General features: G+C 41.5%; 3 protein-coding genes and 2 non-coding genes across 5 annotated transcripts in view; 1 reads left to right on the top strand and 4 right to left on the bottom strand.

Moving 5' to 3' along the window:
• The window catches only part of ZDBF2 (zinc finger DBF-type containing 2), a 338,913-nt gene that overhangs the window by 64,333 nt on the left and 259,285 nt on the right, over positions 1 to 15,295 (bottom strand). The window lies entirely within an intron of this gene.
• EEF1B2 (eukaryotic translation elongation factor 1 beta 2) lies at positions 1,288 to 9,535 on the bottom strand. The gene is made up of 6 exons (XM_014060962.2): positions 9,358 to 9,535; positions 7,486 to 7,608; positions 5,885 to 6,008; positions 3,570 to 3,636; positions 2,709 to 2,834; positions 1,288 to 1,481 (listed from the first exon to the last, which is right to left on the bottom strand). Exons 1-6 carry the CDS (start codon positions 9,435 to 9,437, stop codon positions 1,327 to 1,329), a joined length of 675 nt encoding a protein of 224 aa, XP_013916437.1. The 5' UTR covers positions 9,438 to 9,535; the 3' UTR covers positions 1,288 to 1,326.
• LOC148049316 (small nucleolar RNA SNORA41) lies at positions 3,166 to 3,299 on the bottom strand. The gene has a single exon (XR_015695280.1). It is a non-coding gene; the product is annotated as a small nucleolar RNA SNORA41 (small nucleolar RNA).
• LOC148049317 (small nucleolar RNA SNORD51) lies at positions 3,705 to 3,780 on the bottom strand. Its single transcript, XR_015695276.1, has one exon. It is a non-coding gene; the product is annotated as a small nucleolar RNA SNORD51 (small nucleolar RNA).
• NDUFS1 (NADH:ubiquinone oxidoreductase core subunit S1) overlaps positions 9,688 to 15,295 on the top strand; it is a 39,657-nt gene continuing 34,049 nt past the window's right edge. Inside the window, exon 1 of the mRNA XM_087706822.1 lies at positions 9,688 to 9,829. The gene's annotated coding sequence lies outside the window, so the exon portion shown is untranslated. The remainder of the gene's footprint in view (positions 9,830 to 15,295) is intronic.

The raw sequence follows: 15,295 nt of genomic DNA on the forward strand, positions 1-15,295 counted from the left end.
AGATTTACATTTTAAATCTAAAATGCATTAACGGAACAAAGAAGTAATCTTGAGTCATGCTTGCATCCTTGCTCAGAAAACAATCCTTTTTGCACTTTCAGTGCCAAAGGGAGAGACGGAAAAAATGCAGTAAACAGATCTCAAAGCAATACCTTCAAACACACTTTTGCACCAAAGCATACCACAAACCGTGACCCGACAAAAGCGCGAACGTCATAAGCGCGCCGACAAAACCGCGCCGCTAAAACCACGATGTCAAAAGCGCGCCGACAACAGCGCGCCGACAGAAGCGCGATTTAAGTTAAGGTTTAGGGTTAGGTTACAGCGCGCTGTTGTCGGCGCGCTTCAGGGCTCATTCGTCGCGCGGTTTTGTCGGTGTGGTTTTGTCACTGCGGTTTAGTGAGGCGCGCTTTTGTCGTTTGCGCATTTGTGGTGGAACCACCACAAACTATTTCAGCAAGATCCAAAAGAGCATACATCCCTAAGATTAGGAAGCCAACTAGTAAAGCATTAAAAAAGCCCCTCAAAGGCTCCATGGACAGACACATAAATGTATGCAATGCTCAAAGATGACGAAGATTAAGAAACACCACTAAGAAAGCAGAAGCAGCCAGCCAATCAGCCTTCCATCAGTTTTTCAAATGCATTCCAAGTCAAAAACTCTAAAGGTACCTATCAACATCATAAAGACAGTAACTACACTGACAGCTAGTAGGTGTTCATATGTACTGTGTCCTGATAATTATGGAGCTTTCAGAATCGTGATGAAGATGGCAACACATTTACTACATAAAGGCATTTGAGATCTCATGGGATCCAAGATCATTCAAAGAATGCTTTTGACATATTTAGCAGGTCAGATGGACCAATGTTTTACTACTACTTTTGGGCATCTTACCCAACCTTTATCTATGATTTAAAAGTATTTTTACCTTGATTTATTTAATGATCCATGTGTTTAAGTGCATGGTGGGTTAAGAGAATTCTCCTTAGATGGTTCATATATACCATTACCCATCTAACTTTTTAAACTCCATTTCAATGCTTTTACTGTCAGAGCAACCCACTATGTCAGGTAAAGAACTATTCAATTAATTAAAGTGGATTTGGTTCACCAGTGTAAAATCACAACTTGGAATTCCTCCCACGATAAGAGTGGAACTATGGTAGAACCATCTTCCATCTCTGAAGTGAAGAATTCAAATTACAGTATTTCCTTTTAGCCTACAAACTTCAATAGAAAACTTGATTTTTTTTCAGTTGAATAGCTGAAGACAATAAATCACATTTCTGCTGCAATAGTTTTATTCCAGAAGCTACCACAACTTAAATTTTGTTGAAAGCTGCCACATCCATTGATTGTACATAATCTTCGAATGCAGTGATCTTTTCTTCCAACATATCAGTTCCAACTTTGTCATCTTCAACTACACACTGAATTTGAAGTTTCTTTATTCCATAACCAACTGGAACTAGTTTGGCTAGAAAGATAATAAAACAACAACTGTTAAAACAATCTCCTATGTTTATCCCCTATAATACATATTTAGTGTGCATAATGTGTAGAAGCAAGCATTCGGGAACTTGAATTACAGCTCCCCTCATACAGGGACTCTCCCTGAAGTACAGCAATTAAGAAGTGAATTTAAGAGGGGAAAAAATTATTCATCATCATAATTCATCATTTTAAAGGAGGATTCTAGTAGCACTCTATTTAGTTACCTTTTAATAAAATGTGTTAGTCTGGAAAAGCGCCACCAAACTGATTTATGGCAATAATTTATTGCTATAAATGATGAATGTTGTAGACACAAAATCTTTGACCTACAACATTCATCATTTAAGTTTCGAATACTGTAGTAAACTTAGGCAATTTTCCTTATTAAAACTTTTCAATAAAAGTTAAGTGCATTGAAAAGTATCATATGCAGAAAAGCAATAAGTAATAAACCCAGTTTAAGGTAATGTGCTAATCACCTTGTTGTTTGCAAGGAGGTTGGTAAACCTAAAAGCTGTTTCCCTGTCAGTGAATATATACGTTGTGCAAAAACAATGGAGTGATGAAGAGAATGATGCTAGTCCACATATACATCTGCCTATCAGGTACAACAAGAACTTTTACTTAAGAGGTTCTATAAGGAAAAATAATTCACCTCTATATGTGTCTCAAACTCAAATAGGGGATATGGTAAGGGTAAGGTACTATAAATTACAGGGGCCATCAGAATTCAATGACCTAGTCTAGGAACCCTGGTGGTGCAGTAGTTAGAATGCAATATTGCAGGCAAACTCTCCCTATAGCCTGAGTTCGATCTTGACAGGTCTCAAGGTTAACTCAGCTTACCATCCTTCTGTAAAGCGAAGACCCAGATTGTTGGGGGCAATATGCAAATAATGCTGACATTATAAACCACCAGTGAGTGCTGTGAAGCAGTATGTGTGGTATATAAGTCTAAATGCTATTAGTCCACAACACTGCCAAAATTCCATTTTGGGATACTCACTAAGAAATTTGACTGGCCCTACTACACACCAGTTGGAAGTTCTCAACAAAAAGCCCCTGATTTTGTGAAATGGAAACAATAAACTCTACGAACTTTTGGGGACATGATTTAAGAAGCAATTCAACTATACATAGATCTTACGCATGTGAAGTGTACTCTAAAAGTAATGTTGTAATTTTTTTCTATCCCCAACCGGTTACTTACAGGATCCCCACACTAAGCCATCAGTTTGAATGCTTCGGACACACTCCTCCAATTTGGACATATCTGTCTCATCGTCCCAAGGTTTCACATCTAATAAAATGGATGACTTGGCAACCAGTGCTGGTTCTAGAGAAACCAAAGAATAACACAACAAAAGCAGGTTGTTTTATGTAATTTCAAGAAGTTAAAGCAATTGCCAAAGTAGTGCAAGACTGGAAGATGTGGGGAGACCTGGTCCAGAGAATTGCCAAGAGTCAGACACAACTGAATGGACAGTTATCATCATAGCAACTGTATGATAACAAATTCCCTTACACAACCTAGTGATAGTACTCAAAAAATGTCATTGTTTCTGCTTAGAAAAAAGCTAAAAGTATCACGCACTAAATGTTTAAAACTTCTAAACTGCAAAATAAGATTAAATTTAATCAGCATAGGAGAAGAATACAAGATACGATATTGTTTGTTACACTGAAACTCTCTTCTCCTGGTTGGGAAAGGAGCATTTTGCAAGCGTAACGGCTATTTTTCCACAGTTGGAATACTGCAACTGCTACAGCACAGAACAGTTTCAGGCCAGTACCTGTGGAATCACATATTTGCTATGAAATCAGTATTTCACCATTGACAGTAAAACACATAATTTAAGCAGGATATTGTGCTACTTCTATAGTCTTGGGAGTTTATCTTCACCTGTATTCAGACATTTGAACCTAATGACAGACTTTAAATCAAAGCAATACCTGTAATAAGAAAAATATCTGTAATACCTACATGCAGTGATCTTAGACAGACTATGGTTAATCTAGGAAACAATTCAGACTGGTTAATTTAAGGAGTGCTGAAGGGCTAATAACTTACTTTTGGCCTTCTTTGATTCATACTGAGCAAGCCGTTCCTCCCTTAACTTTTTTGCTTCTTCACTTTCCTAAAGGAATGAAAAAACAAAGGTAAATAAAATAAAGCAATTATTTCCTTAGCAAGTTCAAACTCAATTGGATTTCAGAAAAAAACAAATCATCATAATTTCAGCCGAAAGATGGTGATTTGGTTTTATTCATCATGTCACCAATTCAGAACTTTGAAAAAGATGAGATTTTAATTTTAAAACACTATCTACAGACAAATTTAATATGCATTACAAGACTATAAGGTAAAGCTTCCCCTCAAGTGGAGCATGATTCCGGATTCCATGATTACCACTATGTGTCCACAGTTCTCTTGACAAAAACACAAAAGTGCTTTGTGACTGCTATCTTCTAGAACATTTTCTATTTGTTTTTCCAGTCTAGACTACTGCCCTAGGTTTTCCCAGAAGTAATCCATACACAATTTACAGTGATTTAAACCTACTTAGCTTTTTTCAAAGTCAGTGAAGGTTGGATAGATTGTACCATCTACCATGATTTTACAGAGTAAAGCATTATCTAATGATTTCTTAGGTTTATACCAAGTGTTTCCACTAAAATATAGCACAGACATAAAAAAGGCTAACATTAATTTACAATAAATTCAAAAATAAGGTAAAATTTTCATACTATAATTGCAATCTTGTTACAACACAGCCCATCAATTAAATGGCTTAATAAAGTTAAAGGGATTATTTTTCATAGTCTGAAATCACCTATTAGGGAAAAAGTGTTGCCCAATATGATTACTTGGAACCAGCTATTACCACAAATTATTGTTCAAATGCACTCATCTCTGCCACTATTTTGTAATGAAGGAACAGCTTAGGATCTAAGAGACTTCTCAAAGTGAGCACAATCCTTTTATTGAGATATAAGAAACAATAGTCTGTATTCTGGATACAACGAAATTCTAACGACTACAACAATTACCAAAGGCCCAGATTTATCAGGTAACCCAAAAGACCCAATGGTCAATTGCATTGAAGGAGGCCATAGAAAGTTCCAAAAGAACTAATAAAACCACGTTCCAATGCACCACCCTTTTCATTCACCAAATTTTAATTTCAAATCCTTGTTTAAATCCCAAATGACATTGGTTTAGACACTCAAGTATATCTGGGATACAATTGCAAAGCTACCTTCTTGGTCGTATTGGTCAAAGTATACAGTATTTACATTTAGCATATAATTACTAAATTCTACTGGGTCAGCGGAAAACTTTTTTTTAATTACCATAAAGCAATAACAGGGCCAGTTCCATTTTTATTGTTAGGAATGATTAAAAAACTAGCAACGCTAATTTCTTTCCAAGTCTCATATCCCTTTGCAAGATATAGGAACTGAAAGGAATCTCAATAAGATACACTGATTTGCTTCAAAACTTAGGCCAAATCTCCCAGATAATGTCAAGTTATAACTCTTCTCTGCTGCCCTTATCTTCAGCTCCAAATGGTCTCTGTAGTGTGTTTGTCTATAAACTAAGTTAAGTTTGTCAGTTTCTAAAGAAACCATGTGTCCATTTTGCTCCAGTGTTCTCACTCTCAGTTAAATGAAGGAATGACCTGGCTCTATTGGGGGTTCATGCTGCTTAGAAAAAGCAAGGCTCGGTTATGTGAGATTATTTATATTGGTCATGTCTTCAATTGAAAAAAAAAATACATTTTTCCCTAAATAACTGAGACAGTTGGCTCTTGAGGTGAAACATTTTTCCTCACACATCATCCCTGCAGAATTTCATGTTGGCAGCAAATCTAAGGCTATCAAGAGAATGATCCTTCTATATAGGAGAGTATTTGTAACTATCTCGTCCTTTATGCTCTCTGAGCTTACCTGCTTTCTTGCAGAGGTATCACTACACTACTAGCATCACCATTGCTAGTAGAGAATAGAGTTTGCTCTCATTTAAAATGATCTTTCTATGCAATATATCTTGCACACAACTATTCCTCCTTCAGCCCACCAACCAACTGAAAAGAATGGGGCTGATATGAATTAGGGTTAGATGTGATTGTAATGGCAAACAGAAAAAGCTGGGCAATCTCTGAAGGAACACTGAAATCCTTCAAGAGAGAAGCTAAATATATTCCATTACAATTCCGTGGTGTGCAAAGCTAGCCCAATTGGGCAGTATTGTACATAGTGTCTCATACAATGTTTTAACCATTTAATCTTAACTGCATTGTATTTTATTACAGAATTCAATTAACTTCATGCTGCTTTTTATGTAAGCCCCACACAAAATTAACAGGAAGAAGCTTAGGGTACCTCATCTTCATCAGAACCAAAAAGATCAATGTCATCATCATCTTTGTTATCTCCACCTGTTCCTGTGCTGTCTTCAACATCTGCAGGGCCATATTTTCCCAAAGCTTTCTTCACACCAGGCAGACTAGAAAACAGACAGCATTTAATTGTTGACAGTACATTCCTGTTACTTCAGTGTGGTCCAGAATAAAGCTGTAGAAGTGCAGCCTCCCTTTGCCAACCATTTAACAGCTGTCTTTAAGCATAATGAAATTTCAAATGTTAAGACACTACATGCCAACTTCATAGGCACCTGATGCCTTGCAGGCAAATTGCAATTTAAGTGGTTACTTATAATGTATCTCCAGCACAGGTCTGAGCATCAATAAGGGAGAGTTGCTGTCGTTGATTCAGCTAACAATGCCAATAAATGTCTTCAGAGGTTTTTATTTATTACTGAATATAAAATCAGATTAAATAACATTTCTGAAATTGGGAATTTTCTAAATCTACTTGGGTAAGATTTAAACTACGTAGATGATGAAAGCTCTTTTTAAAATGTAAACACTCCATCTCTTGTATATAGTCCTCGACTTGTAACCATTTCATTAACAGCAGCCTTCAAAAGTCAGTTATGATCTAAATTTGAACTTACAACTGTCACCCTACTGCAATCGTGATTATAATTCAGGCACTTGACAGCGAGTTTGCAATTGTTTTTTGCTCCGTTTTGGGAAAAATATGACATTGGTTAAGTTGGATTCATACTGGCAACTAGTGATTCAATTTATGACCACTGAAAAAATAGTTGTAAAACTGAGTCATGTGATGACTTATGACTGCAACAACTTGCAACAGAAATTCTAATCCCAATTAAGGACTACCTTTAAGTTTTTAATGCAATTTGTTCAATGGCATTCATCAGGAAAAGTGAATTACAAATTTAAAACTGCCCAGTTATACAAATAACAACAAAGAGATCTTACTTTCTTAGAAATACAGAATGGTGAATTTTATATTAATGACTACTGTACGAAAGTGGGAAAAGTTTAAGCTTCATTTTGGTTGTTAAAGTAAACGTATTCAGGTGAGCAATCAGGCAAGGTTCATGCATGTTGCCATCTTTTTCTCTTTGGGACTCTCCATATATCCAGTGCCTTCTCTCACTCAGAATCATTTTTGATAGTGAGATGGGCAACATATAGTCTCCTATATCAGAGACCCGTCCCCTATCTTCCAATACCGTTTCTCCTTTGTCACAATCTTGGTATGATATACTCCAAGGAATCCACATCTTCCTAACTCTTCCCTTTTCTCCCTCCCCTTAGCCACCAACATCCCTGGTCTTTTCCCTATTCCTCTCCCAAACTGCATCTGCCTGGGTTAAGATAACCCTGGTGTTCTGATCTAGAACAGAACAATCCAACATGCACATTTTTGGAAACATGAGCCATCATCCTTGGCAGCTTCCTATGCAAAGAAAATTTCCCATATCCCTGTTGGAAAAATACCTAAAACTCTAGATTTCTGGAAAAAGAATACTTTATATTTCTGTGAGCTTCATCTGGAACACAAAACGTAAGACCAGAAACAGAAATGCAAATAGCAGAAATGAGCCTCACCTTGCTTTTTGTTTCTCGTAAGATTTAATGTGGTTGTACCACCTGAGGGCATGGTATAACTCAGGAGGAGGGGATGAACCAACTGCTTCAAATACAGCAACATCTGCCTGTGATGGAACGTACCTGCAGGAAACAGAATGTGAATTTTAATTAGCAAAGCCACTTTTAACTTATCAAAGAACCACCATAATTACTATAAATTAAACACCAAATAGTATGGATTCTATGGTAGTTTTGCAACTTTCACCTTTGGGGAAATTATAGGGTGGCTGAACTTGTTAACAGTGGACACAAGGTGGCTCTTCTGATGCAACTGTGTTACTGTCTGATGGGAACTAGCAGATTTTTCCCTTTCATATTTAGCCTACTAAGGTTTGAATAGAGCAGTGTTTCTCAACCTTGGCGACTTTAAGTCCTGTGGACTTCAACTCCCAGAATCCCCCAGCCAGCATACCATAGCTTCAACTCCCTGGAATAGAGCATCCCTGTTAAATTGTGACCTTCAGATCTTCAGTAGGATGGATTGACCATAATGTATCTTCATACTGAAGTAGACGGATTTACAAGAAAAGAGGAGCTGGAATTCCTTGTCAAAAGCAGTCATTTGAAGTTGCAGCTTCATTTACATCTGACATACCTAGGGGTGTGTGTGTATTAAATCTACCAATTAACCCCAACTAAAAATTTGTTCCACGCCATTGACAACTCAGGCTTCACAGACTAGTTTCAATACTCCCCCCCCCACTTTCATTTCATAGTTTCATTCGTTATAATCAAAAGCTAATTGCAAAGTTCATTTCCAGCACAACCTCGTTTATATAAAGAGACCTGACATCTGCTGTTGAACCTTTTTTTTTGAGCTGCGGGGCGTTTTTTGACTGAAATCCCCCCGCCAGGCGGCCGGTTCATTAAGGCCAATTCATTCCCTTCTCCTAGCACGTTTTGGAAGTTTATTGACATTTGTATGCCGCCCACTCCTTAGGGCAGTGTTTCTTCAACCTTGGCAACTTGAAGATGTCCGGACTTCAACTCCCAGAATTCCCCAGCCAGCGAATGCTGGCTGGGGAATTCTGGGAGTTAAAGTCCGGACATCTTCAAGTTGACAAGGTTGAGAAACACTGTCCTAACCACTGCTGGGGAATTCTGGGAGTTGAAGTCCGGACATCTTCAAGTTGACAAGGTTGAGAAACACTGTCCTAACCACTGCTGGGGAATTCTGGGAGTTGAAGTCCGGACATCTTCAAGTTGACAAGGTTGAGAAACACTGTCCTAACCACTGCTGGGGAATTCTGGGAGTTGAAGTCTGGACATCTTCAAGTTGACAAGGTTGAGAAACACTGTCCTAACCACTGCTGGGGAATTCTGGGAGTTGAAGTCTGGACATCTTCAAGTTGCCAAGGTTGAGAAACACTGCCCTAGGGACTCAGGGCGGCTTACAAACAAGGGAATATATATACAAGTTAAAATAAAAAATTAAAATAAATTGCGTTTTCCGCAATAAAAATAAAGAACCACATACGGTTCCAGAACAACAAAACCAAGACAACGCAGGTAACAATGTCGAACGTTCCAGGGATGACGATGACGATGGGAACGATGTTAAATTCGTTATCAATGTAATTTATACATTTGCCTTTCCTATTTTTTTAATAAACGAGCGTGAAAAGAAACGGCCCCCTCATCTACTCTCCTCTGGTGGCCCATTAACGCTCCCAGCCAGGCCTCACCGCAGGGGCCCTTCCACCCAACTTTACTCGGGAAAGCATGTCGACGAGAGGCCGCCGGGGCCTACAAGGCCGAGAGCGTGAGGGGAAAAAAGGTTCACAGCGAGACAAAGACGCGAGGAAGCTGCCCGCCTGGGTCCCCCCTCACCCCTCGATGTAACTTTTGTCGGCTAAGAAGGCGTTCAGGAGCTGCAGCCCGGAGGGAGATTTCAGGTCCCCAAATCCCATGATGGCGCCGGATGGTTGTCAAGTTGCGAAGCGGGAAGAAGGGAAAAAAACCTCCGGCCGGCAAACCGCCCTCCGAGAACGCCGCCGTCCCAAAGAGGACGCGCCCCTTCTCCGCGGCGCTTATATATACGCCACCACAACGGATCCTTCCGCGCACGCACTTCCTAATGTCCTTCCGCCGCGCACGCCCCCTCGTTTTTTTTCCCCCCCTCTCTTCCCCTCCAGAGGAAGTCGCGCGCGTTTTCCGACCGGTCTTTTCTAAGGCGGCCGGAAATTACCGAGCGAGTGGCGGAAATTGCCGAACAGCGCCGCCATTAATTTGCCGGAGAGAGAGCGTTAGAAGAAGGGAGTTGTGTTTTGAGGTGGAGGACGAGCCCTCCCCGGCCGCGGAGGTAACAAGGGAGAAGGGTGAGGGGGCGGTTGGTCGAGCGAGCGAGCGAGCAGGCAGCCCCCTTAAGGGGGTGGTGGGGGCGCTGAGAAGGAGGAAGCCAGGAGGGGGCTTGACCCGGGACGCCCTTGACCGAGGTCGGCCGCTCACCTGAGCGACTCCCTTCAACGGCCTCTTGAGGGAGTTTTCGGGGGCAAACGGGGTTCCTTAAGTGCGCATGTGCGAAGTGTTTACGGTCACGTGTCAAGGAGCGCGCAGGGACCCCTAGACTGTTTTCAACCTTGGCCACTTGAAGATGTCCGGACTTCAATTCCCAGAATTCCCCAGACAGCATTCGCTGGCTGGGGAATTCTGGGAGTTGAAGTCCGGACATCTTCAAGTGGCCAAGGTTGAAAAACACTTAGAGGGTCAGGAAGGACGGAGCGGTCGCGGGGATGGGACGAGCGCAGCTCGGCTCATAAGGGGCACCGTCTAATTCCGTTTTTAATTCGACAGGCGCGGTGCAGGGCGAGTCTACGAATCCCTTTAATATCTGGATTTAAAACAAAACATGCATATTCAGCAATCCAGCTTTAAGGCTTGCATTGAATCCCCCCCCCTCCCCGAATGTCACCTTACTGTTTTCCTTTTAGCTCTTGTGTATCTTTAATTAGATTTGGGTTTTAGCGTGTTCCGTGTTAACAATCGCAAATCGGCTCCTGGAGGTTGCAAGGTTTTAAAACCAGGTTTGATTTAATTTTGCACAGAGGTTGCTGGACTGTTTACCCTACGCAGCTACCTAAGGTTGCAAGGTTTCCACTGTCGCCCCCCCCCCCCCCCCGGAAGTGTGTTGCAGTCTGTTGACAAGCGGACTCGTTCCCCCTTTTTCTTTTCATTAGAAATGTTAGGACCCTTCATGGTAGTGGATCTGGGTACTTGAGAGACCGCCTACTGCCGATCACCTCCACACGACCCATTAGATCTCATCGTTTAGGCCTCCTCCGAGTTCCATCCGCTGGCCAATGCCGACTGGCCACCACGCGGAGGAGAGCCTTCTCGGTGGTAGCCCCGACCCAATGGAACGATCTCCCCGTGGAGCTTCGTACCCTCGCCACCCTCCAGACCTTCCGCACAGCCCTTATAACCTGGCTGTTCCGACAGGCCTGGGGCTAAAGACTGTAACCCGCCCGAATGGTATGAATGTTGCGTTTTAATCATGTACTGTCTTATATGTAAAAGTCTGTTCCCCCCTTCCTTTTGATTGTGAGCCACCCTGAGTCCCCCCAGGGAAAAGGGCGGCATACAAATAAATTAACTATAACTATAACTATTGGCGGTGCTGATGTGGCTTACTCAGGACCCCTGGCGATGTTAGGAATAATTGCCGTTGAGTAACAGGTCCCTATTATTTTTATTAAGTAACAATTACAAAGCCCTTTCTTGACATTTTTTTAAATAAAGATTTTTATTAACAAACATGTAAAATACACACACACACACACACAAATTAGATGTACACCACATTTATACAATACAATACAATACAATACAAACAGGAACTTATTGTTCTTAGTATTTGTATTTGTATTTAATGGATTTATAGGCCACCCAATCCCGGAGGACTCCGGGCGGCTTACAGAAAAGAAGCAAATTATTAAAAAATAAAGAATTGAAAAAGACAAAGAAAACAATTAAAAAAATCACCATGCACCCAATCTGATCGGGGCTGGACCTCAGTAATGAGGTCAACAGCCCCAGTCCTGCCGGAATAGCCAGGTTTTAACAGCCTTTCGGAAGGCCATGAGAGTGGGTAGGGTCCGGATCTCTGGGGGTAGTTCATTCCATAGGGTTGGAGCGGCTACAGAGAAGGCTCTCCTCCGAGGAGCCGCCAGCTGACATTGCCTGGCTGACGGCACCTGAAGGAGGCCTGCCCTGTGCGATCTTACCGGCCGTTGGGAGGTATGCGGCAGTAGGCGGTCTTCGCAGGGATCCAGGTTACTAATAGCAATCATCAATCGATACCGCTCACCTTATATTATTTCCTCTTCTGTTGTATTTCATTTGGATTTCACCATTCTTAACCCTCTTGTTTTACTCATAACTATTGTTTTTTGAGTTTTGTTATATTCTTTCATTGATTTTTGTTTCTGTCATCCATCCACCTATTCCATTTATCCCATATCTGGTAGAATTGTGATTCTTCTTTTCCCTGGATTTCTTTAGTTAGTTTGTCCATTTCGGCACAGTCCATAACCTTTCTTATTATTTCATCTTCGCTTGGGATTAATTTGTTTTTCCATTTCTGGGCAAAGGCAATCCTTGCCGCCGTAGTTACATGTAGTATTAAATACTGGATTTCTTTTTTGTTATTTCACAGACATAATTCCTATTAAAAAAACTTCAGGTTTTTTCAATAGCAGAACAGAAGTTTAAAAGGGGCGCCATTTAATTAAACTGCATCTAATGCTGTTTGAATTGAAACTATAGATATTGCTTATGTTAATAAACACAACATGTTTATTAACATAAGCAGTTCCTTGTATTTTATAAAAGTTGTAAACAAAATCAATTGCTGCAAATACTCAGTTCCACCCACTTGTTAAAAATCTGGATGCCTTCTCTTGCTTACTTGAGCTCACGAATTTCTGATTCTTAAAATTTAGGACAGTGTTTCTCAACCTTGGCGACTTTAAGTCCTGTGAACTTCAACTCCCAGAATTCCCCAGCCAGCTGTGCTGTGCTGGCTGGGGGATTCTGGGAGTTGAAGTCCACAGGACTTAAAGTCGCCAAGGTTGAGAAACACTGATTTAGGAATTCATAGGACATGGTTGTAGACGAAAAATATATCTCTGAATAGAAATTTGGATTTAAGGTTTTTGGCTCAGTTTAAGAACAACTGAAGATTTCAAATCATAAAATCTATATAAAAGGCTGAGCTGCAGTCTATAAATTGATTATGATCTAGAGGATATTGCTATGAAAGTGTTAGCTGTTCTCCATGGGACAATCTTAAAACCATTGTTTGGCTTGTAGTGTATTTTAACTAAATATGCTCATACAATATCTTGCTATTATTAAAAAGACACTTGTGATGTGTAAAGTACAGTGGATAACAGAGTTGGAAAGGACCTTGTAGGTCATCTATTCTAACTCCCCACCCAAGCAGGAGACCCTACACTATTTCTGACAAATGGCAGTCCAATCCCTTCTTGAAAGTCTCAAGTGATGGAGCTCCCACCGCTTCTGAAGGCAAGCTGTTCCATTGGTTGATTGTTCTCACTATCAGAAAATTTCTTGTTATTTCCAGGTTGAATCTCTCTTTGTTCAGTTTCCATCAATTATTCCTTGTCTGACCTTCAGGTGCTTTGGAAAATAGCTTGATCCCTTCCTCTCTGTGGCAGCCTCTCAAATATTGGAATACTGCTATCATGTTTCCCCTGTCCTTCTCTTCACTAAACTAGCCATGCCCAGTTCCTGTAACCGTTCTTCATTTGTTTTAGTCTCCTTCCCCTACTCATCATGTTGCTCTTCTCTGCACTTTTTCTAGAGTCTCAACATCTTTTTTATAGTGTGATGACCAAAACTGGATGGAGTACTCTAGGTGTGGTCTTACTATTAGTACCTCACTTGATCTTGATTGTATCTTTCTGTTAATGCAATTTAGGATTGCACTGATGTTTTTGGCTGCTGGTGCACACTGCTAGGTCATATTTAGCAGGTTGTCCACTAAGACTCCAAGATACCTCTCACAGTTACTGCTATTAAGCCTGGTTTCACCCAGGTTATATGTGTACTTTGTTTTTTTTACCTAAGTGTAGGACTTTACTTTTCTCTACATTGAATTTCATTTTGTTGGAAGGGCCCAGTATTCAAATCTGTCAAGATCCATCTGGAACTTGAGTCTATTTTCTAGGGCAGTGATGGCAAACCTTTTTTGGCTCCCGTGCCAAAAGCGGGGGGAGCTCAGGGGAGTTGTGCATGTGCATGGCATACCCGTAATGCTATGTGCACAACTCTCCCCTGCATGCATGATCAGCAAACATCCCCCCTGCTTTTGGCGTGTTTTTTTTCACCCTCCCCGGGCTCTAGAGGCTTTCTGGGAGTCCGGGAGGGCGAAAACAGCCTCCCCCGCCCTCCCTGAAGGCTCCGGAGGGCGAAAAACGGACCTATAGGGAACCTGGAAGTACGTCCCCAAACTTCCGGTTTGCCTGTAGGGCCGGTTTTTCGTGCACCAGAGGCTTCAAGGAAGCTTCCGGAGAGTGAAAAACGTTCTCAAAAGAAGGCCGAAGTCAGCATGCGCGCTGGGCAGCTGACAGGGCAGCGCCTCATGTGCCCTAACAAATGGCTCCATGTGTCACCTGTGGCATGCGTGCCATACGTTCGCCATCATGGTTCTAGGATGTTAGCTATTCCTGCCAGCTTAGTATCATCTGCAAATTTGGTAAGTTCCACTTCTATTCCCTAATCTAAGTAGTTTATGAAGATACTAGAGAGTCCTGGGCCTAAGATGGAAGCTACCCTACTGCTTATTTCCCTCCATGTAGACTTTGATCCATTAAGGAGTACTTATTGAGTACCGTTTGTCAGCCAGTTGCGAATCCATCTGGTGGTGATGCTGTCTATCCCACATTTTTCTAGTTTACCAACAAGTAAGTTGTGGTCTACTTTGTCGAATGCCTTGCTGAGTATAAGTATATTATGTCCACAGTATTTCGCTGGTCTACTAATTTAGTCAGTATGTTGGAGAATGAAATAACATTGGTTGGCATGATCTGTTTTTAACAAACCCATGCTGACTGCTAGTTACTACTTTTCTTGTTTCTAGATTTTGGCAGATCTGTTTTTTTTTTATTTTTTCCCAGTGTCTTCCCAGGTATTGATGTTAGCTGATTGGTCTGTAGTTTCCTGGGTATGTCCCCTTTTCTTGGGAAGATGGGAATCAGCTCTTTTCCAATCCTCTGGTAGTTCCCCTATGCTCCAGGATTTTTGAAAGATGTTGTGCAGTGGTTCTGAGATGACATCTGCCAGCTCCTTTAGAACTCTGGGATGTAATCCATCAGGTCCTGGTGATTTTCTTCAAGGGGCAGCCCTTGAAGAGCATTCGGAGACTTCAACTTGTCCAGAATGCAGCCGCGCGAGCGATTGTGGGTGTACCTCGATACACCCACGTTACACCTATCCTCCGCGAGCTGCACTGGCTTCCAATTAGTCTCCGGATACGCTTCAAGGTGCTAGTTATTACTTATAAAGCCCTTCATGGTATTGGACCTGGGTACTTGAGAGACCGCCTGCTGCCAATTACCTCCCAAAGACCCATTAGATCGCACAGGGTCGGCCTCCTCTGGGTTCCGTCTACCAGCCAATGCCACCTGGCGGCTCCCCGGGGGAGGGCCTTCTCTGTGGCAGCTCCGGCCCTTTGGAACGAACTCCCCGCGGAGATTCGGACCCTCACCTCTCTCCAGGCCTTCCGAAAAGCCGTTAAAACCTGGCT

The sequence above is a fragment of the Thamnophis sirtalis genome, unplaced genomic scaffold (assembly GCF_051295495.1).
Source record: "Thamnophis sirtalis isolate CommonGarterSnake01/CBP01778 unplaced genomic scaffold, rThaSir2_p1.2 scaffold_1, whole genome shotgun sequence".
Lineage (NCBI taxonomy): Eukaryota > Metazoa > Chordata > Lepidosauria > Squamata > Natricidae > Thamnophis > Thamnophis sirtalis.

Excerpts from the sequence above, each read along its gene's own strand:
- EEF1B2 (XM_014060962.2), bottom strand. The coding sequence starts at position 9,437 with ATGGGATTTGGGGACCTGAAATCTCCCTCCGGGCTGCAGCTCCTGAAC. Across the intron at positions 2,835-3,569 it reads TGAATCAAAGAAGGCCAAAA|AACCAGCACTGGTTGCCAAG; the intron begins GTAAGTTATTAG and ends TGGTTTCTCTAG. Across the intron at positions 1,482-2,708 it reads TGGCTTAGTGTGGGGATCCT|CCAAACTAGTTCCAGTTGGT; the intron begins GTAAGTAACCGG and ends TTATCTTTCTAG.